Source organism: Bombina bombina, chromosome 5 (genome assembly GCF_027579735.1).
Source record: "Bombina bombina isolate aBomBom1 chromosome 5, aBomBom1.pri, whole genome shotgun sequence".
Taxonomy (NCBI): domain Eukaryota; kingdom Metazoa; phylum Chordata; class Amphibia; order Anura; family Bombinatoridae; genus Bombina; species Bombina bombina.
Genome location: NC_069503.1, coordinates 1,125,598,111 through 1,125,623,064, shown reverse-complemented (window position 1 = coordinate 1,125,623,064; position 24,954 = coordinate 1,125,598,111). Strand labels below are relative to the sequence as shown.

Genomic DNA, 24,954 nt, shown 5'->3' with positions numbered 1-24,954 from the left:
TTGCTGAGGGTATCATTTATTGCAGTGGGGATGGGACATCATTTTATTGCAGGGGGACTGGGCATCATTTTATTGTTGGGGGCATCATTGCAGTGGGGCTGGGGAATCATTTATTGCAGTGGGATTAATTTATTGCAGGGGCTTCAATTTATTGCAGTGGGGCTGGGGCATCATTTTATTGCAGGGGGGCTGGGGGCTTCATTTTATTGCTAGGTGCATCATTTATTGCAGGGGTGCTGTGGGTATCATATTTTTTGGGGGGCATCATTTTATTGCAGGGGAGCTGGGGCATAATTTTATTGCTGGGGCATAATTTTTTTGCAGGGGGGCTGGGGGATCATTTTGATTGCAGGGGGACTGGACATTATTTTATTGCAGGGGGGCTTCATTTTATTGCTGTAGGCATAATTTATTTCAGTGGGGACGGGGCATCATTTTATTGCAGGGGGACTGGGCATCATTTTATTGCTGGGGGCATCATTGCAGTGGGGCTGGGGAATCATTTATTGCAGGGGGCTGGGGGCATCATTTTATTGCAGGGGCATCTTTTTTGTGCAGTGGGCTGGGGCATAATTTTATTGCAGGGGGACTGTGCTATGTTTTATTGCAGGATTGCAGGGGGCTGAGGGCATCATTTTATTGCAGGGGGCATCATTTTATTGCAGTGGGACTGGGCATTATTTTATTGCAGAGGGGCTTCATTCTATTGCTGGGGGCATCATTTATTGCAGTGGGGATGGGACATCATTTTATTGCAGGGAGGATTCATTTTATTGCTGGGGGGCTGAGGACATCATATTTTTTTCAAAGGGGCATCATTTTATAGCAGGGGAGATGGGGCATCATTTTATTTCTTAAGGCATCTTTTTTGCAGGGGGCTGGGGGATATTTTTATTGCAGGGGGACTGGGCTTCATTTTATTGCAGGGGACTTCATTTTATTGTTGGGGGCATCATTTTATTGCAGGGGGACGGGGCATCATTTTATTGCAGGGGGGCTGGGGGTTTAATTTTATTGCTGGGGGCTTCATTGCAGTGGGGCTGGGGGAATCATTTATTGCAGGGGGTGGGGGCATCATTTTATTGCAGGGGCATCATCTTATTGCAGGGGGCTGGGCATCGTTTTATTGCAGGGGGCTTCATTGTATTGCTGGGGGCATCATTTTATTGCAGTGGGGCTGGGGCATCATTTTATTGGAGGGTGACTGGGGACTTCATTTTATTGGTGGATGCATCATTTATTGCAAGGGTGCTGGGGGCATCATATTTTTGTTGGGAGCATCCTTTTATTGCAGGGGAGCTGGGGCATATTTTATTGCTGGGGCATCTTTTTTGCAGGGGGCTGGGGGCATGATTTTATTGCAGGGGGAATGGGCATAATTTTATTGCAGGGGGACTGGGCATTTTATTGCTGTGGGCATCATTGAAGTGGGGCTGGGGGCTTCATTTATTGCAGGGGGCTGGGCATCATTTTATTGAAGGGCGGCTTCATTTTATTGCTGGGGGCATCATTTATTGCAGTGGGGATGGGAGCATAATTTTATTGCAGGGGGGCTGGGGGCTTCATTTTATTGCTGGGTGCATCATTTATTGCAGGGGTATCATATTTTTGTTGAGGGCATCATTTTATTGCAGGGGCTGGGGGCATCGTTTTATTGCTGGGGCATCATTTTTTGCAGGGGGGCTGAGGGCATAATTTTATTGCAGGGGGCATTATTTTATTGCAGGGGGACTGGGCATTATTTTATTGCAGAGGGGCTTTATTCTATTGCTGGGGGCATCATTTATTGCAGTGGGGATGGGACATAATTTTATTGCAGGGGGACTGGGCATCATTTTATTGCTGGGGGCATCATTGCAGTGGGGCTGAGGGAATAATTTATTGCAGTGGGCTGGGGGAAGCATTAATTGCAGGGGGCTGGGTGCATCATTTATTGCAGGGGTGCCGGGCGCATCATATTTTTGTTGGGGGCATCATTTTATTGCAGGGGAGCTGGGGCATCATTTTATTGCTGGAGCACAATTTTTTGCAGGGGGCTGGGGGCATCATTTTATTGTAGGGGCTTCATTTTATTACAGGGGGGACTGGGCATTATGTTATTGCAGGGGGGCTTCATTTTATTGCTGGATGCATCATTTATTGCAGTGGGGATGGGTTATCATTTTATTGCAGGGGGACTGGGCATCATTTTATTGCTGGGGGCATCATTGCAGTGGGGCTGGGGGAATCATTTATTGCAGGGAGACTGGGGGCATCATTTTATTCCAGGGGCATCATTTTATTGCAGGTGGCTGGGGCATCATTTTATTGCAGGGGGATTCATTTTATTGCAGGGGAGCTGGGGCATCATTTTATTGCTGGAGCACAATTTTTTGCAGGGGGCTGGGGGCATCATTTTATTGTAGGGGCTTCATTTTATTACAGGGTGGACTGGGCATTATGTTATTGCAGGGGGGCTTCATTTTATTGCTGGATGCATCATTTATTGCAGTGGGGATGGGGCATCATTTTATTGCAGGGGGACTGGGCATCATTTTATTGCTGGGGGCATCATTGCAGTGAGGCTGGGGGAATCTTTTATTGCAGGGAGACTGGGGGCATCATTTTATTGCAGGGGCATCATTTTATTGCAGGTGGCTGGGGCATCATTTTATTGCAGGGAGATTCATTTTATTTCTGGGGGGGGGGTGAGGACATCATATTTTTGTTGGGTACATCATTTTATTGCAGGGGTCATCATTTTATAGCAGGGGAGATGGGGCATCATTTTCTTGCTGGGGGCATCATTTTTGCAGGGAACTGGGGCTATTTTTATTGCAGGGGTCATCATTTTATTGCACGGGGACTGGGTTTCATTTTATTGCAGGTGGCTTCATTTTATTGCTGGGGCATCATTTTATTGCAGTTGGGATGGGGCATCATTTTATTGCAGGGGGACTGGGCATCATTTTATTGCAGGGGGGCTGGGGGTTTAATTTTATTGCTGGGGGTATCATTGTAGTGGGGCTGGGGGAGTTATTTATTGCTGGGGGCATCATACTTTTGTTGGGGGCCTCATACTTTTGTTGGGGGCATCATATTATTGCAGGGGAGATGGGGCATCATTTTATTACTGGGGCATCATTTTTGTGCTGGGGAACCATTTTATTGCTGGGGAATCATTTTATTGCAGGGGGACTTCATTTTATTGCAGGGGGCTGGGGGCTTCATGTTATTGCTGGGGGCACCATTTATTTTATTTATTTATTGCGTGTGTGTGGGGGTGTGTGGGCTGTGTACACCTGTGTTCCTGTGTGCGGTGTGTGTGTGTGGGGGGCTGTGTACACCTGTGTTCCTGTGTATGTGTCTGAGTGTGTGGATGCATCATTTATTGTATGTGTATATAAATAGCTCTCTGTGTATTATATCTGTGTGTTTGTGTGGTACAGTGCATTGCCCCATTTCTTTTAAGTATTTTTTGTTCTGGGTAGAGGCCCTGGGCTGTCAATCTGCCTAGGGACCTGCACTTGCTAGAGCCAGCCCTGGCGTCTCTAATGTTCTTGTTATCATAAGAAAACACATAAAAATAAGGCCCAGTTCAACTCAATTGTTCCTAATTGTCAGCATAATTCTTCATTATATACATAAACAGCTGTTCCAATAGTACAAAGGGTATATTGCAATATATAAAATCTTATAGTGCTCGCCATTAGTGGATTTATGTATATATATATATATATAAATGTTGTGCATTACCTTAAATGTTTTTTTCCATTTTAAAAGCTGTGGGGCTTCATTTTATTGTGGGGGGCATCATTTTATTGCAGGGGGACTGGGCATCATTTTATTGCAGGGGGGCTGGGGGTTTAATTTTATTGCTGGGGGCATCATTGCAGTGGGGCTGGGGGAATCATTTATTGCAGGGGGTGGGGGCATCATTTTATTGCAGGGGCATCATCTTATTGCAGAGGGGCTGGGCATCATTTTATTGCAGGGGGCTTCATTGTATTGCTGGGGGCATCATTTTATTGCAGGGTGACTGGGGGCTTAATTTTATTGGTGGGTGCATCATTTATTGCAAGGGTGCTGGGGGCATCATATTTTTGTTGGGGGCATCATTTTATTGCAGGGGTTGGGGGCATCATTTTATTGCAGGGGAGCTGGGGCATCATTTTATTGCTGGAGCACAATTTTTTGCAGGGGGCTGGGGGCATCATTTTATTGTAGGGGCTTCATTTTATTACAGGGGGGACTGGGCATTATGTTATTGCAGGGGGGCTTCATTTTATTGCTGGATGTATCATTTATTGCAGTGGGGATGGGTTATCATTTTATTGCAGGGGGACTGGGCATCATTTTATTGCTGGGGGCATCATTGCAGTGGGGCTGGGGGAATCATTTATTGTAGGGAGACTGGGGGCATCATTTTATTGCAGGGGCATCATTTTATTGCAGGTGGCTGGGGCATCATTTTATTGCAGGGGGATTCATTTTATTGCAGGGGAGCTGGGGCATCATTTTATTGCTGGAGCACAATTTTTTGCAGGGGGCTGGGGGCATCATTTTATTGTAGGGGCTTCATTTTATTACAGGGGGGACTGGGCATTATGTTATGGCAGGGGGGCTTCATTTTATTGCTGGATGCATCATTTATTGCAGTGGGGATGGGGCATCATTTTATTTCAGGGGACTGGGCATCATTTTATTGCTGAGGGCATCATTGCAGTGAGGCTGGGGGAATCATTTATTGCAGGAGACTGGGGGCATCATTTTATTGCAGGGGCATCATTTTATTGCAGGTGGCTGGGGCATCATTTTATTGCAGGGGGATTCATTTTATTTCTGGGGGGCTGAGGACATCATATTTTTGTTGGGTACATCATTTTATTGCAGGGGTCATCATTTTATAGCAGGGGAGATGGGGCATCATTTTATTGCTGGGGGCATCATTTTTGCAGGGGACTGGGGGTATTTTTATTGCAGGGGGCATCATTTTATTGCACGGGGACTGGGTTTCATTTTATTGCAGGGGGCTTCATTTTATTGCTGGGGCATCATTTTATTGCAGTTGGGATGGGGCATCATTTTATTGCAGGGGGACTGGGCATCATTTTATTGCAGGGGGGCTGGGGGTTTAATTTTATTGCTGGGGGTATCATTGTAGTGGGGCTGGGGGAATTATTTATTGCTGGGGGCATCATACTTTTGTTGGGGGCCTCATACTTTTGTTGGGGGCATCATATTATTGCAGGGGAGATGGGGCATCATTTTATTGATGGGGCATCATTTTTGTGCTGGGGAACCATTTTATTGCTGGGGAATCATTTTATTGCAGGGGGACTTCATTTTATTGCAGGGGGCTGGGGGCTTCATGTTATTGCTGGGGGCACCATTTATTTTATTTATTTATTGCGTGTGTGTGGGGGTGTGTGGGCTGTGTACACCTGTGTTCCTGTGTGGGGTGTGTGTGTGTGTGGGGGGGGGGGGGGGCTGTGTACACCTGCTTTCCTGTGTATGTGTCTGAGTGTGTGGATGTATGTGTATATAAATAGCTCTCTGTGTATTATATCTGTGTGTTTGTGTGGTACAGTGCATTGCCCCATTTCTTTTAAGTATTTTTTGTTCTGGGTAGAGGCCCTGGGCTGTCAATCTGCCTAGGGACCTGCACTTGCTAGGGCCAGCCCTGGCGTCTCTAATGTTCTTGTTATCATAAGAAAACACATAAAAATAAGGCCCAGTTCAACTCAACTGTTCCTAATTGTCAGCATAATTCTTCATTATATACATAAACAGCTGTTCCAATAGTACAAATGGTATATTGCAATATATAAAATGTTATAGTGCTCGCCATTAGTGGATTTATGTATATATATATATATAAATGTTGTGCATTACCTTAAATGTTTTTTTTCCATTTTAAAAGCTGCGGGGCTTCATTTTATTGTGGGGGGCATCATTTTATTGCAGGGGGACTGGGCATCATTTTATTGCAGGGGGGCTGGGGGTTTAATTTTATTGCTGGGGGCATCATTGCAGTGGGGCTGGGGGAATCATTTATTGCAGGGGGTGGGGGCATCATTTTATTGCAGGGGCATCATCTTATTGCAGAGGGGCTGGGCATCATTTTATTGCAGGGGGCTTCATTGTATTACTGGGGGCATCATTTTATTGCAGGGTGACTGGGGGCTTCATTTTATTGGTGGGTGCATCATTTATTGCAAGGGTGCTGGGGGCATCATATTTTTGTTGGGGGTATTTTTATTGCAGGGGAGCTGGGGCATATTTTATTGCTGGGGCATATTTTTTGCAGGGGGGCTGGGGGTATGATTTTATTGCAGGGGAATGGGCATCATTTTATTGCAGGGGGACTGGGCATTTTATTGCTGGGGGCGTCATTGAAGTGGGGCTGGGGGCTTCATTTATTGCAGGGGGCTGGGCATCATTTTATTGCAGGGCAGCTTCATTTTATTGCTGGGGCATCATTTACTGCAGTGGGGATGGGAGCATAATTTTATTGCAGGGGGGCTGGGGGCTTCATTTTATTGCTGGGTGCATCATTTATTGCAGGGGTATCATATTTTTGTTGGGGGCATCATTTTATTGCTGGGGCATCATTTTTTGCAGGGGGGCTGAGGGCATCATTTTATTGCAGGGGGCATTATTTTATTGCAGGGGGACTGGGCATTATTTTATTGCAGAGGGGCTTCATTCTATTGCTGGGGGCATCATTTATTGCAGTGGGGATGGGACATCATTTTATTGCAGGGGGACTGGGCATCATTTTATTGCTGGGGGCATCATTGCAGTGGGGCTGAGGGAATAATTTATTGCAGTGGGGCTGGGAGAATCATTAATTGCAGGGGGCTGGGTGCATCATTTATTGCAAGGGTGCTGGTTGCATCATATTTTTGTTGGGGGCATCATTTTATTGCAGGGGTTGGGGGCATCATTTTATTGCAGGGGATCTGGGGCATCATTTTATTGCTGGGGCATCATTTTTTGCAGGGGGGCTGAGGGCATCATTTTATTGCAGGGGGACTGGGCATTATTTTATTGCAGAGAGGCTTCATTCTATTGCTGGGGGCATCATTTATTGCAGTGGGGATGGGACATCATTTTATTGCAGGGGGACTGGGCATCATTTTATTGCTGGGGGCATCATTGCAGTGGGGCTGAGGGAATAATTTATTGCAGTGGGGCTGGGAGAATCATTAATTGCAGGGGGCTGGGTGCATCATTTATTGCAGGGGTGCTGGTCGCATCATATTTTTGTTGGGGGCATCATTTTATTGAAGGGGTTGGGGACTTCATTTTATTGCAGGGGAGCTGGGGCATCATTTTATTGCTGGGGCATCATTTTTTTGCAGGGGGCTGGGGGCATCATTTTATTGCAGGGGCTTCATTTTATTACAGGGGGGACTGGGCATTATGTTATTGCAGGGGGGCTTCATTTTATTGCTGGACGCATCATTTATTGCAGTGGGGATGGGGCATCATTTTATTGCAGGGGGACTGGGCATCATTTTATTGCTGGGGGCATCATTGCAGTGGGGCTGGGGGAATCTTTTATTGCAGGGAGACTGGGAGCATCATTTTATTGCAGGGGCATCATTTTTGTGCAGGTGGCTGTGGCATCATTTTATTGAGGGGGGGCTGTGCTTCGTTTCATTGCAGGTGGCTGGGGCATAATTTTATTGCAGGGGGATTCATTTTATTTCTGGGGGGCTGAGGACATCATATGTTGGGGACATCATTTTATTGCAGGGGGCATCATTTTATAGCAGGGGAGATGGGGCATCATTTTATTGCTAGGGGCATAATTTTTTGCAGGGGACTGGGGGGTATTTTTATTGCAGGGGGCATCATTTTATTGCACAGGGACTGGGTTTCTTTTTATTGCAGGGGGCTTCATTTTATTGCTGGGGCATCATTTTATTGCAGTGGGGATTGGGCATCATTTTATTGCAGGGGGGCTGGGCATCATTTTATTGCAGGGAGGCTGGGGGTTTAATTTTATTGCTGGGGGCATCATACTTTTGTTGGGGGCATCATATTATTGCAGGGGAGATGGGGCATCATTTTATTGCTGGGGCATCATTTTTGTGCTGGGGAACCATTTTATTGCTGGGGAATCATTTTATTGCCGGGGGGCTTCATTTTATTGCAGGGGGGCTGGGGGCTTCATTTTATTGCTGGGGGCACCATTTATTTTATTTATTTATTGCGTGTGTGTGGGGGTGTGTGGGTTGTGTACACCTGTGCTCCTGTGTGGGGTGTGTGTGTGTGTGTGTGGGGGGGGCTGTGTACACCTGTGTTCCTGTGTATGTGTCTGAGTGTGTGGATGTATGTGTATATAAATAGCTCTCTGTGTATTATATCTGTGTGTTTGTGTGGTACAGTGCATTGCCCCATTTCTTTTAAGTATTTTTTGATCTGGGTAGAGGCCCTAGGCTGTCAATATGCCTAGGGACCTGCACTTGCTAGGGCCGGCCCTGGCGTCTCTAATATTCTTGTTATCATAAGAAAACACATAAAAATAAGGCCCAGTTCAACTCAACTGTTCCTAATTGTCAGCATAACTCTTCATTATATACATAAACTGTTGTTCCAATAGTACAAATGGTATATTGCAATATATACAATGTTATAGTGCTCCACATTAGTGGATTTATGTTTTATATATATATATATATATATATATATATATATATATATATATATATATATATATATATATATATATATATATATATATATACACTGTATATATATATACACTGTATATATATGCATATATATATATATATATATATATATATATATATATATATATATATATATATATATATATATATATATATATATATATATATATAATGTTGTGCATTACCTTAAATGTTTTTTTTTTTTTTTCATTTTAAAAGCTGTGGGGCAGGTTGGGGGCAAAGATTGGGTGGGGTTGGGGCGGAGAGAAACAGGGCCCAATTTTGTCATCTTGCCTTGGGCCCCGCAATGGCTAGGGCCGGCCCTGTTGGCAGGACATAATATGCAGGTACAGATCAGCAGACACAGTATGCAGATTAGCAGGACACAATATGCAGGTATAGATCAGCTGGACACAAAATGCAGGTACAGATCAGCAGAAACACTATGCAGATTAGCAGGACACAATATGCAGGTATAGATCCAGCGGACACACTATTCATGTACAGGCCAGCGGACACACAATTCATGTACAGGTCAGCAGGACACAATATGCAGGTATAGATCAGCAGACACAATACACAGGTATAGATCAGCAGACACACTATGCAGGTATAGATCTAATAGCACTGAATATCTAGCACATACAGTATATGGCTATGTGATAACAAGGTATATGTACAGCAAGACAGTGACAGATGAGGTCAGACTGCAGTCAGTTATAGCCAGGCTTATACATTATGTGCATTAGAACGACCCAGGATGATACTGTATGCAAGTATGGGCCAGATGGTCAGACCTTGCAGGTATAGGCTACAGGACACAGTATGGAGTACTGGGCAGTATTTTATAGAATGTAAGTAATGCTAAGAAGGACACAATATGCAGGTATGGGTCTGCAGCACACACTACACTACACTACAGGTATAGATCAACAGGACACACTATGCAGGTATAGATCAGCAGAACACAGTATGCAGGTATAGATCAACAGGACACAGTATGCAGGTATAGATCAACAGGACACACTATGCAGGTATAGATCAGCAGGACACAGTATGCAGGTATAGATCAGCAGGACACAATATGCAGGTATAGATCAGCAGAACACAGTATGCAGGTATAGATCAACAGGACACAGTATGCAGGTATAGATCAACAGGACACAGTATGCAGGTATAGATCAACAGGATATAGTATGCAGGTATAGATCAACAGGACACACTATGCAGGTATAGATCAGCAGGACACAGTATGCAGGTATAGATCAGCAGGACACAATATGCAGGTATAGATCAGCAGAACACAGTATGCAGGTATAGATCAACAGGACACAGTATGCAGGTATAGATCAGCAGGACACAATATGCAGGTATAGATCAGCAGGACACAAAATGCAGGTATAGATCAGCAGGACACAATATGCAGGTATAGATCAGCAGGACACAATATGCAGGTATAGATCAGCAGGACACAATATGCAGGTATAGATCAGCAGGACACAATATGCAGGTATAGATCAGCAGAACACAGTATGCAGGTATAGATCAGCAGGACACACTATGCAGGTATAGATCAACAGGACACACTATGCAGGTATAGATCATCAGAACACAATATGCAGGTATAGATTAGCAGGACACAATTTGCAGATATAGATCTGCAGTAAACATTTTGCAGGTCAGCAGGACACAATATGCAGGTGCAGGAGGGCCGACACACTATGCAGGTGCCGGTCAGCGGGACACAAAATGCGGATGCAGATCACCAGGACACACTATGCAGGTACAGATCAGCAGGACACAATATTCAGGTATAGATCAGCAGGACCCACTATGCAGGTATAGATCAGCAGAACACAGTATGCAGGTATAGATCAACAGGACACACTATGCAGGTATAGATCAGCAGAACACAGTATGCAGATATAGATCAGCAGGACACAATATGCAGGTATAGATTAGCAGGACACAATATGCAGGAATAGATCAGCAGGACACAGTATGCAGGTATAGATCAGCAGGACACAATATGCAGGTATAGATTAGCAGGACACAATATGCAGATATAAGTCTGCAGTACACTATTTATGTACAGGCCAGCTGACACATTTTGCAAGTCAGCAGGACACAATATGCAGGTGCAGGAGAGCCGACAAACTATGCAGGTGCAGGTCAGCGTGACACAATATGCGGATGCAGATCACCAGGACACACTATGCAGGTGCAGATCAGCAGAACACAGTATGCAGGTGCAGATCACCAGGACACAATATGCAGGTGCAGGTCAGCGGGACACAATATGCAGGTACAGATCAACAGACACACTATGCTGGTATAGATCAGCAGGACACAATATGCAGGTACAGATCAGCAGAACACACTATGCAGGTATAGATCAGCAGGACACACTATGCAGGTACAGATCAGCAGACACACTATACAGGTACAGATCAGCAGACACACTATGCAGGTATAAATCAGCAAGACACACTATGCATCTATAGATCAGAAGGACACACTATGCCGGTATAGATCAGCAGGATACACTATGCAGGTACAGATCAGCAGGATACACTATGCATGTACAGATCAGCAGGACACAATATGCAGGTAAAGATTTGCAGGCACATTATGCAGGTACAGATCAGCAGACACACTATTCAGGTATAGATCAGCAGAGCACAGTATACAGGTATAGATCAGCAGAACACACTATGCAGGTATAGATCAGAAGGGCACAATATGCAGGTATAGATCAGCAGAACACAGTGTGCAGGTATAGATCAGCAGAACAACGTGTGCCGGTATAAATCAGCAAGACACACTATGCAGGTGCAGATCAGCAGGATACACTATGCAGGTGCATATCAGCAGGCACACTATGCAGGTACAGATTAGCAGACACACTATGCATGTATAGATCAGCAGAACACACTATGCAGGTATAAATCAGCAGAGCACACTATGCAGGTATAGATCAGCAGGGCAAAATATGCAGGTACAGATCAGCACAACACACTATGCAGGTACAGATCCGCAGGACACACTATGCAGCTACAGATCCGCAGGACACAATATGCAGGTACAGATTTACAGGACACAATATGCAGGTACAGTCCGCAGGACACAATATGCAGGTACAGATCAGCAGGACACAATATGCAGGTACAAATCAGCAGGACACAATATGCAGGTATAGATCAGCAGAACACAGTATGCAGGTATAGATCAGCAGGACACAATATGCAGGTATAGATTAGCAGGACATAATATGCAGATATAAGTCTGCAGTACAATATTTATGTACAGGCCAGCTGACACATTTTGCAAGTCAGCAGGACACAATATGCAGGTGCAGGAGAGCCGACACACTATGCAGGTGCAGGTCATCGTGACACAATATGCGGATGCAGATCACCAGGACACACTATGCAGGTGCAGATCAGCAGAACACACTATGCAGGTGCAGATCACCAGGACACAGTATGCAGGTGCAGGTCAGCGGGACACAATATGCAGGTACAGATCAGCAGACACACTATGCAGGTATAGATCAGCAGAACAGAGTATGCAGTTATAGATCAGCAGAACACAGTATTCAGTTATAGATCAGCAGGGCACAATATGCAGGTACAGATCAGCAGGATACACTATGCAGGTATAGATCAGCAGACACACTATGCAGGTATAGATCAGCAGAACAGAGTATGCAGTTATAGATCAGCAGAACACAGTATTCAGTTATAGATCAGCAGGGCACAATATGCAGGTACAGATCAGCAGGACACAATATGCAGGTACAGATCAGCAGAACACACTATGCAAGTATAGATCAGCAGGACACACTATGCAGGTACAGATCAGCAGACACACTATGCAGGTACAGATCAGCAGACAGACTATGCAGGTATAAATCAGAAAGACACACTATGCATCTATAGATCAGAAGGACACACTATGCCGGTATAGATCAGCAGGATACACTATGCAGGTACAGATCAGCAGGATACACTATGCAGGTGCAGATCAGCAGGATACACTATGCAGGTACAGATCAGCAGGACACAATATGCAGGTAAAGATTAGCAGGCACATTATGAAGGTACAGATCTGCAGACACACTATGCAGGTATAGATCAGCAGAACACAGTATACAGGTATAGATCAGCAGAACACACTATGCAGGTATAGATCAGAAGGGCACAATATGCAGGTATAGATCAGCAGAACACTGTGTGCAGGTATAGATCAGCAGAACAAAGTGTGCCGGTATAAATCAGCAAGACACACTATGCAGGTGCAGATCAGCAGGATACACTATGCAGGTGCAGATCAGCAGGATACACTATGCAGGTGCAGATCAGCAGGCACACTATGCAGGAACAGATTAGCAGACACACTATGCATGTATAGATCAGCAGAACACACTATGCAGGTATAGAGCAGCAGGGCACACTATGCAGGTATAGATCAGCAGGGCACAATATGCAGGTACAGATCAGCACAACACACTATGAAGGTACAGATCCTCAGGACACACTATGCAGCTACGGATCCGCAGGACACAATATGCAGGTACAGATCCGCAGGACACAATATGCAGGTACAGTCCGCAGGACACAATATGTTGGTACAGATCAGCAGGACACAATATGCAGGTACAGATCAGCAGGACACACTATGCAGGTACAGATCAGCAGGGCACAATAGGCAGGTACACTATGGTACCATACATTAAAGGGCACATAGACAAGGTTCTCAACTTGGAAACCTGTCCTCGTGCCTTTGTGCACCACCTTTGTGCAACAGCCCCCCACTAGTGTCAGAGCAGGGCCTGTCTATCAACTTGAACAAATAGGTTTTATGATCAAGAGGCTAAGAATGTGCTGTCAGATGACCCCTGCTTCTTACATTGCAGAAAGCAGGTGCTCATTTACCAGCAGCATCCGCTGTTAAATACATTGAGCCCTTTACATGTACAGACCAGTGGCAGGTCTCACAGAGAACAAGGCAAGGCCAACAATTGGACTCATCTACTTTAAAGAGAGAGATATAGTAACCGCTTTAGGATAGCTTATGCACAGCATTATTATTATTATTATTTATATATATATATATATATATATATATATATATATATATATATATATATATATATATATATATATATATATATATATATATATACATATTATATATGTACACATATAAAGATATACATAAATACATATGTACACATATAAAGACATACATAAATACATATGTACTGTTATAAATACATATGTACTGTTATAAAGACATACATAAATACATATGTACACATATAAAGACATACATAAATACATATGTACTGTTATAAAGACATACATAAATACATATGTACTGTTATAAATACATACATAAATACATATGTACACATATAAAGACATACATAAATACATATGTACACATATAAAGACACACATAAATACATATGTATGCATGTAAAGACATACATAAATACATATGTATACATGTAAAGACATACATAAAAACCTTACCAGCCCTTAAAAGGGCCTTTTGCGGGGTTAATTTATTTTAGAATAGGGTAGGGCATTTTTTTATTTTGGGGGGCTTTGTTATTTTTTTAGGGGGCTTAGAGTAGGTGTAATTAGTTTAAAATTCTTGTAATCTTTTTTTATTTTTTGTAGCTATTTTAGGATTTATATTTATTTTACAGGTAATTTTGTAATTATTTTAACTAGGTAGCTATTAAATAGTTAATAACTATTTAATAGCTATTGTACCTAGTTAAAATAAATACAAAGTTGCCTGTAAAATAAATATAAATCCTAAAATATCTACAATGTAACTATTAGTTATATTGTAGCTATATTAGGGTTTATTTTATAGGTAAGTAAATATGAATAATTTATTTAATGATAGTAAATTTAGTTTGTTTAACTTAAATTATATTTAAGTTAGGGGGATGTTAGGGTTAGGGTTAGACTTAGGTTTAGGGGTTAATAACTTTATTATAGTAGCGGCGACGTTGGGGGTGGGAGATTAGGGGTTAATAATTGTAGGTAGGTGGCAGCGATGGTGCATCTCCAAAAAAAAGGAGCAGTCCGGTGACAGAGTTGCTCCTAAAGGAGCAGTTACAGGTAAGGGCACCCATGCCATTGAGGTCAGACGTACTTGAGCCATGGTTGCTGTTATACCCGGACCGGCAAGCGGCCTGTCTGCTTTTATCTGGTTTTAGGATTGGATTTGTAATCCCGGTACTTCAGGCGGCTTTGGGTTCCCCTTTGCACAGGAAGCTAAAATCAGCTTACCAGTTCCCAGATGTTGTGCATGAAAAGTTGGTAAAAGAGGTGAGTTTGGGGAGGATAGTAGATCATTCCATGAGATGCCGCTACCTGATCTGGTGGTGTCCCCCTTGGGAGTTGTGCCAAAAAAGGAATCTGGTAAGTTCCGCCTGATTAAACATTTGTCCTACCCTAAGGGCAGGTCTGTTAATGACACGATAGACCCCACTCTAAGTTCGGTACATTCGGTACATTACCAATCGTTCGATTTGGTGGTGGGTATAGTGCAGGGACAAGGAAGGGGTGCATTGTTAGCCAAGCTGGACATAGAGTCAGCCTTTAGGCTGCTTCCTCTACACCCATTGGCCTTTCGGCTGATGGGCTGTAAAGTGGAGGGGTGTTACTTTGTTGACCGGTGCTTACCTATGGGGTGTGCATTGTCTTCCTCTCTATTTGAAGCGCACTACCTAGATGATGTTTGGTTGGGCCTGCACAGTTGGAGGAATGTGCAAGGTTAATTAAGATTTTGATGGAAAAATTTGGGGTACCACTGGCAGAAAACAAGGCACAGAGCCCCTGTACAAGGTTAACATTCCTAGGAATTGAAATTGATATTGAAGCTCAGCTTTGTTGTTTACCAGATGACATGGTAAGCAATCTGTTGGCGGCAGTTTGGATGGCAACCGACGCGCAGTTTTTGTTGTTGAGGGATTTGCAATCCTTGTTGGGTTCGCTTAATTTCACATGCAGGGTGATTCCCATGGGTCAGGACTTCAATAGACGACTGCAGGCACCTCTTCAAAGGCATAGGAACCCAAGGGCTAAGATTAAGATGTCTTGGGAGGAGGATCTAGCAGTTTGGGAGAGATTCTTGAGAGAATTTAATGGTGAGTGACTCTGGCACAATGGGGATATGTCTAATGACGACTTTGAGTTTTTCACTGATGCATCAGGAGCTATTGACTTTGGTGCATACTTTAGTGGCAAGTGGTGTGCGGGGGCATGGCATTCTCGTGGCTTTACCCGAAACTTGACATTGCTGGAGCTCTTCCCCATTGTGATAGCGGTTGAGCTTTGGGCAGATAGGTTACGTAAGTCTGACAACTTGAGTGTTGTGCATTCCATCAATAGTTTGTCAGCTTCCTCTACATTGGTAGTCAGATATTTGAGGTTTTTAGTGCTCAGATACTTATAGGTGAATATTCAGTTTAGGGTGAAGCACATGTTGGGGGGAAATGTAATTACTTTCACTTGGGGGTCTTTAGGAAACTTGCACCGGGCGCAGAGGAGCAGGGGCTTAATTGTCCTCCTTTCCTTTGGCAACTGGCGGAGATTGGGGTCCCATTTGGCACTTGGTAAAGGCTTCCCTGGCTCCAAAAGCCTGGTCTACATACGTAAGACATTGGGAAGAGTGGCAGCTTTTCTGTCATTTGCAAGAGGGTAATCTATTTGCCGTAGGTCAGGTAATGGTGTTGGAATGCCTCACATTCTTGAGAGCCAGGGAGATGAAGAAAGGGGCAGTACAGAGCAGACTTGCGGCACTGGGGTTTTTCAACTGAACGGTGGGTTTGGCAAACGCTGCTCGTTCCTTTTTGGTACGCCAAACTTGCATGGCTGGGAACGTGTAGAGATTAAGAAGGTTGCCCACAGGGAACCTATCAAGTTCGAGAGGTTGCAAAAGCTGCTACAGTTCTTGTCTGCTGTCTGTACGTCGAATTTTCGAGGTTTCTTTGTTTAAAGCGGCTTTCATGGTGGCATTTTTTGCGGCTCTAAGAGTGGGTGAATTAGTTTCTCGTTCTAAAGCCAGCACGGGGAGAGGCATGCAGTTCAGCCACGTAAGATTGTATGACAAGGTTGTGATGTTGTTTGTACTTAGGTCCAAAGTCGACCAGGAAGCACAGGGGACTTAGCTATCGCTGTGCGCGCAGTCCACAAAGGAGTGCTGTACTGTGAAATTGTTGTCAGAATATCTCAAGGTTCGAACGGCAGGGAGCATTCAATTTTTTGTGCATGAAGACGGAACATCATTGTCTCATTTTTAATTTAACTGCGGCAGCTGGCGGGGCTTCGGGGGACAACATTTGCAGGTTGGGAAGATGGAGATCTAACAAATTTAAGTTGTATATTAGGCCTCTTTCTCAATACGGGCTGTGGTAGTGTTTAGCTATTGTAATAGTGGTTGGGGACACAGTTTGTTGTACGAAACTAATTTATGTGTCTTTATTTCAGGCAGTTCCAGAGTGGTTCGAGTGAGCATGGTGGGAGATTCGTAAATCCACTGGGCCTCTATAAGAGCACTTCATTCCTCCATGGGGCAAAACCTGGGTTTTTCTCCCGTAAGGGCATCACTGAGATGGTTGGGTAGGAGGGGACTTGGCTAGAAGGATCTCCCTTCCCTACTACAGGAGGAGCATAGGAGATGGGGTGTCTCACATATTGAAGTGTTACATCTGGGTGGGAACGATTTAGGGGCTTCCTGCTCTGGTGCTGATGAAAATGATGCAGTCGAATATAGCTTGGCTTAGAGCCTGGGTCCCAGGGGTAAGGATAGGGTGGTCCAATGTAGTTGCACATCTTTATTGGAGGCACACGTCTTCCTTAGGGGCAGCTTACAGAGTACACAAGAAAGTGAATCGTGTGGTGGGAAGATTTGTTAGTGAGTCGAACGGCTTTGTGATTTGACATGACAATATAACGAATCACAAAAATTTATTTAGACCTGACGGAGTTCATCTGAACAATGTTGGTATGGATTTGTTTTTAAATAATTTAAGACTCGCTCTGGCGGCACACCTTTAAGGTGGTAGTGATTGCATTCAGGGGTTGGTGGCAAGAGTCATTTTGTCATGGTGCCTCTTGTGGCAGGAGGTCTTGGCCCCGGGTTACACCTAACAGCAAATAACGGGGTGGAGTGATGACAACGCTGAAAGGAAGGGCCTATGAACTCAAGGTGTGGCCTATGGTGTCCTTCTCGAGTAAGCAAGGACATGTGAGCTCCCTGCAAGTCCCTGAGTGCCATTGCAGTGGGCGGAGCTCTGAGGGCTCTGTAGCACATTCTGGTCGGGGCCTTGAACTCTTGTTTAACTTGAGTAGACCAGTGACTCAATACGTTGCCATCCCAGTTAACAGTAGATTACCTGTTGTCATGTTGAATAAACGAGACCGCTTGGGGGGGTTGTAGTTTTTAAACATAGACTGCCCTCTGGGAAGGCTTATCGGCTAGTTCAAAAGATAATCAAAATTATGCTGTTTGCATTGCTATCTGTTTATTGCAATATAAGATGTTTTTTTTTATAAAATGTAAGTTTGATTAGGTTTTTGGAACGTGTTTTGTTCATCAGTTGCAGAATAAGAAGCTGACTAAATAAGAAGACAACTTCAGCCTTGTACATTTTGCAGCTTTTTGTACTTACTGTTCACTCACAGTGGTTACCTTATAAATGAAAATCAGCATAAACCACTGTGAGTGAACATTAAGTGCAAAAAAGCTGCAAAATGTTTAGTTTTTAGAATGATTGTCTATAGGTTGTTTGTTACATTAAAGTTGATTTAAAAAAAAGCAAAAAAAAAAAAGCTTTGAGTGGAGGTCACGTGTTTCCTGTGGAGCTCCAGTCTGCAGCCAGACCCTTCTCGATGATAGCACTATTTCCTGCCATGTAGTGCTCCAGACACCTACCTAGCAGTGGAGGCTCCTCTATAGGGGCAAGTGGGACAATGCCCCTCCAGTTAAATGTGAGCCTGAGATTACAATTTTTTTCTCAGGATACTATTTTTTTCCAGGAGATGGGGGGGGGGTTTGATTTAAAATAATTAAAAAAATCTTATAGAAAAACACATTTTATAAAATTTTCTTAAGATCTAAAGGTGTTTTTAATGTTTGCCCTGCCTGAGAGCACTTCTGGGCATGCTTAGTCTGCCTCTATTAAGTTTCTATTTGGCCGTTTAGGCCCAGACATCCTAAAAAAAAAACTGATTCTAACCTCCCATTTGCTGACAGACTATGGGTGTGGTGCTACACAGTGTTTTCTCACTCTCAGATGTAACCGGGGACCACCTGATCAAGGCAGCATGCAGTAATAGCGCAGCCAGCAACTCAGACTGAATCCCTGCAATGAAGGAGGAACAGGAACTAAGTGAGTACCTACGGCATGTCAGGCTACTTTTGCACAGGTCCTTCAGTTGCTGTTGCTAACAACAATTAGTGAGGCATGGATGCGGACTTCAGAGCCACTATGGCTGGGTTATCAGGAACTTTCCCAGGGGTTAAAATTTGCATTTGCTTATTGCTTTGAAAGCCAGGATCTAGCGAGATGTATTTAGCACAGTGGGATGCTGCGGCAGGGGCATTTAGCAGAGCGAGATTGGATTGGTATTTAGCACTAACTAGCAGAGCGGCATGAGTTAGTTTGCAGGGTGGGCAGGTGTTTGGTTCACAGTCACTAGTACAACATCAATGTAAGCCTTCCTATGCCTTCCCTGACACTGCTAGGCTAGCGAAGTAGTCAGCGCTGCTGTTACACACTGAACTGGGCTGTAAGCAGAGTCGCAGACAGAGGCAAATAGGACAATGTGTTTGATTCTCAAAATGTACTTCCTGCAGCCCGTCCGAAATTGCTAGCTCATTTATTTTTTGAGTGTACAGGAAGTACATTTTGAGAATCAAACACATTGTCGTATGTGCCTCTGTCTGCTACTCTGCTTACAGCCCAGTTCAGTGTGTTACAGCAGCGCTGACTACTTTGCTAGCACTGCAGTGTCAGGTCATGTAAGCCGGTTATCTGGGTGACGGTCCGGTGACCTAATGTTACAGACATTTAGTGGTTCTTCTGCTGTGTTTTCCCTCCCCCCTACTGAACAAGAACAAATAGGAATACTGCCTCCTGACTTCAATAATACATAAGCCTTGCTGAAGTTGTGCTGTTAGTTTTCTGTAGGCGGTGATCAGGGGTCATAACGGTGTCACCAAGACTAAACTATTTCCTTGATCTTAAAGGGAACCACAACACCTGCTTGAAAAGTTTTTAACTAACTTTCTTTGATTAAGCAACATAAAATAAACTACAATTCTGCATGCAGTCTTCATTCTGTTGCAGAAAACAGCTTTATAATTTTAATGATGATCTGCAGCCTACAATCTGCTATGTCTGCTGCCATATTGGGAAGTACTTTGCACCTCAGTGGGTCATGTGACTAAAACGGCACCTTTTTCTATTACTAACGCTGAGGAAGCAGAGGGATCACTGCAGTGTCTTCTAAGAACGGCTTCAGTCATTGCTAAGATTAAAAATACCAAGAGCAGGGAAGGAAGTGGGAGGGGGAGAGGAATGAACAGGGGAAGAAAGGCTCCGGAGACAGAAAGCAAACTCCTGCTGCAGATATAATTGTAACCAGATAATTCTGCATTTATCTACGTTACTTACAGCCCTGAGTCTCCCTCCCCCTCTCTGCTTCCTTCCCTGCTCTTGCTATTGATAAATATAGCAGTGTCTGAAGCCGTTCGTCTTTGAAACTGCAGTCCTCATTTTGCTTCCTCAGTGTTAGAAATTGAAGGTGCCGTGTGAGTCATGTGACCTACTATTACTGAAGACGTGCGTTACAATATGGGAGCAGACATAGCAAATGCTAGGCTGCTGATTAAACTTGAGATTATTAAGCTGTTTTTCTGCAGCATAATGAAAGGATGAAAATACAGCATAAATAATTGATAGTTTATTTTGTACAATTACAACAAGTTAGTTTAGAACATTTGAATCAGGTGTTGTGGTTCCCTTTAAAGGGACACTCAGGTTTTATTAAATTGTCATGATTCAGATACAGCATGTAATTTTAAACAACTTTCCAATTTACTTCCATTAAAAAAAATGTGCACAGTCTTTTATATTTACACTTTTTTTGAGTCACCAGCTCCTACTGAGCATGTGCAAGAACTCAGACTATACGTATATGCATTTGTGTTTGGCTGATTGCTATCACATGGTACAGGGTACTTTAAAATGTGTTAGAAAAGAATCTACTACTCATTTGAAATTCAGAGTAAATGCTTTTGTATTGTCTTGTTATCTTGCATTTGTTGATTATGCAAATCTGCTGTGTTTACTGGTCCTTTAAGCAGTAGCTGTGTCTGCCTTTTGTTAACACACAGCCCTCCCTCCTCCTCCTCATTCATCCACAGTGCACAGTCCACCTTATCTCTCTCTGGCATTGCTTATCATTATGACAGGCAGTTATACTCAGAACAGTGGACGGAGCTTCTGTTGTGCTTGCCTGCATACCAGGAATACCATTGCAACTTTGACTGGTATTCCTGGTATGCAAGCAAGCAAAATAAACGCTCCGTTCATTGTGAGATTGCTGAATAATACTGCCTGTCATGAGAGGCTCCTGTTGTGTGTTTTTTATACAGGAAGGAAAATGTGTATAAAGATTAGTGGATTGGGAGTTTGTGTTTAAAATGTACAAAGATAGTGTTTGCACATGATGATGATAAAAAAAATATATATATATATATACATATATATATATATATATATATATATATATATATATATATATATATATATATATATATGTATGTGCGTGTGTGTATATATATATATATATATATATATATATATGTGTGTGTATATATATATATATATATATATATATATATCTTTGTATGTATGTGTGTATATATATATATACACATATACATGTATATATATATGTGTATGTGTGTGTATATATATATATATATATATATATATATATATATATATATATATATATATATATATATATACAGGTAGCCCTCAGTTTACGCCGGGGTTAGGTTCCAGAAGGAATGGTTGTAAATCGAAACCGTTGTAAATTGAAACCCAGTTTATAATGTAAGTCAATGGGAAGTGAGGGAGATAGGTTCCAGGCTCCTCTCAAAATAGTCATAAGTAACACCTAATACATTATTTTTAAAGCTTTGAAATGAAGACTTTAAATGCTAAACAGCATTATAAACCTAATAAAATAATCAGACAACACAGACTTCACTTGCATTTTTCTGCAAACAGTTATTTCTATGCATTCCAATCTGGACTGATTTATAGACAGAAAGATCTTGTTCATTTGAAATCTGCTTGATAGCTCAGGTCTGGTTAAACTGATTCATTTCAGCTAGCTTGGCTTTGTTTCAGCACAAGCGGACAGCTCCACCTACTGGCTATTTTAATAAATTAACTGCTTCTCAATGCTTTTCAATAGCAGTCACATGACTGAAAAAAAAGGTTGTTATTCTGAAACGGTGTAAATTGAACCGTTGTAAAACGAGGGCCACCTGTATATATATATGGCAGAGCCATCTGGTGGGTGGAGCTTTATTTAAAGGGACAGTCTACACCAGAATTTTTATTGTTTTAAAAGATAGATGATCCCTTTATTGCCCATTTCCAAGTTTTGCATAACCAACACAGTTATAATAATATACTTTTAACCTCTGAGATTATCTTGTATCTAAGCCTCTGCAAACTGCCCCTTTTTTCAGTTCTTTTGACAGACTTGCAGTCTAGCCAATGAGTGCCTGCTCCCAGATTACTTCACGTGCACAAGCACAGTGTTATCTATATGAAATATGTGAACACCCTCTAGTGGTGAAAAACTGTTAAAATGCAATCTGAAAGAGGTGGGCTTCAAGGTCTAAGAAATTAGCATATGAACCTCCTAGGTTAAGCTTTCAACTAAGAATACCAAGAGAACAAAGCAAAATTGGTGATAAAAGTAAACTGGAAAATTGTTTAAAATTACATGCTCTATCTAAATCATGAAAGTTTATTTTGGCCTAGACTTTCCCTTTAAAGGGGTGGGGTCTAGTGCCCCACCATCTTCAAAATTCACCAGCTGCCACTGCTACCTAGTTATCTATTCAACAAAGAATACCATAAGGACAAAGCAAATTTGATAACAGAAATAAATTGGAAACTTTTTAAAAATTGTATGACCTTTCCTAATCACAAAATAACATTTTTGGGTTTTATATCCCTTTAACACTCAATTGCAGGTCAAATCAGGATCTCTCATATATATGTGTATTCTAAACATTTTAAACCAACTAAAAACCCAGAGCAGAGTAAATTAAAATAATGGAATGCACATTTTACATAAGAGGGTTTATGTCCCTAGAACATTTGGAAAATAAGCCATTTATAGGTACAATCCTTTAGAATAGTTTTATATTCATTTATCTACAAGATTCACCATTAAAGTATATTGGTAGATTTCTGTAGATAAAATATTTGATAAGCTTCACAAAAAGATTGTTATCCACTCCTTAGGTTCTTGGCTAGAAAAAATAAGGCGCTCACTGTGCTTCTAGGGACATTAGATTAGTAACATAAGTTTTGGTATAATGTTTTGGTCCTTGTCTAATATAAAATATAGAAAACATCACAAATGATTTAACCAGAATGCAAAAATTTGATTTAAAATGTTTATTTTATTGTGAATATAAATAAAGGAACACAGACCTTATATACAATTCATTCACAGCATGGTGTGTTTGAATACTACTGCTCTTATTAGTAGCACAAACTTATTTGTAAATTGGGCAACTTTTACTTACACCTTTATAGCCCATAATAAGTGTCAATAGTGTATTGAATTATATATCCCATGTTTATTAGTGTGAGATTAGCACTCAGCTTTTGGGATCCGGCTGGGATTAATCTAATAGTCTATCTATATATCTATCATCTATCTATCTATCTATCTATCTATCTATCTATCTATCTATCTATCTATCTATCTATCTTCTTCTCTATCAATCTCTCTATCTATCTATCTATCTATCTATCTATCTATCTATCTATCTATCTATCATCTATCTATCTATTTATCTATCTATCTCTCTCTATCTATCATCTTTCACTCTATCTATTTCTCTTTCTATCTATCTATCATCTGTCTATCTATCTATCTATCTATCTATCTATCTATCTATCTATCTATCTATCTATCATCTATCTTTCTATCTATCTATCATCTATCTACATTTTTGTAGGGCATTTTGTAGATATTATGGTCCAACTCTGTTGCTCCTTCCCTTTTCTCTCTGTCCGGCAAATGACCACTTCTAAAACAAACAAAATTACAGCTCAAAAGTTACCTTTTAAACGTCTAGAAATCGAACAATTAGTTTGCAAAATAAATTAAGGTTTTTAATTATTTCATGTGAAATAGTAAGAACAATTTAATTGATCATTCCTTATAGAAAACATGTAAAAAATAAGACATTTTGAGACTTTAATAAATAAACTAGTAAAGCCTACAGAACAATCATACAAATTGCACATTAGAGTCTTTAATCAATCATTACAAGTAAATGATAAATAATCTGCTTACCCAAATCAAAGCATAGGGCCAGTGCTAAAATAGAGATGATAAATCCTTTCATCGTAATTCCTTGGTACTATTGAACTCGGCAGCAAATACAGACAGTAGCTGTATTAGGACTCACACCTGTAAGAATAAACTTTAATGCATAAAATGATGGTTTACATATGAAATGGTGACATCATTTGTGACTCAGTGGTTTTAAACACATGTGCATTAAAATAAGTTCCAGGATGAATACAAAGAGGATGGATTTGCTAGGGAGTAGCTATTGTATAATTATTCAGTTTATCCTGTGATATTGTTTAACCAAACTGTAAGACTCAACAGGTGATTCAGATATTTCATAATTGATTATGGTGTTTGTTAAAAATAACAACAGGCAGTGGATACAATTGCAAGCACCCAAGCTGGTACAAAAATAGTACAGAAACAGTTTTGAAAAAGATGCAGGAACTGCTTTTGTTTGAGCTGTGCAATTTATTAATTGTATTTCAACCACTTTTTAATGGGCATTTACATGCAAATTAATTTACAGGAATTTAAATGCAGATGAATGTATGGGAATTAAAGGGACAGTCTTCAATATAATGTTTATTGTTTTAAAAAATAGATAATCCCAC

The 24,954-nt window shown here is 41.9% G+C and overlaps 1 protein-coding gene across 1 annotated transcript in view; it reads right to left on the bottom strand.

Moving 5' to 3' along the window:
- The window catches only part of LOC128661176 (ly6/PLAUR domain-containing protein 2-like), a 46,190-nt gene extending 21,572 nt beyond the window's left edge, over positions 1 to 24,618 (bottom strand). Inside the window, exon 1 of the mRNA XM_053715408.1 lies at positions 24,341 to 24,618. Within this exon, the coding sequence (XP_053571383.1) occupies positions 24,341 to 24,392 (52 nt within the window). The 5' untranslated portion in view covers positions 24,393 to 24,618. The remainder of the gene's footprint in view (positions 1 to 24,340) is intronic.
- Between the last annotated feature and the right edge of the window lie 336 nt (positions 24,619 to 24,954).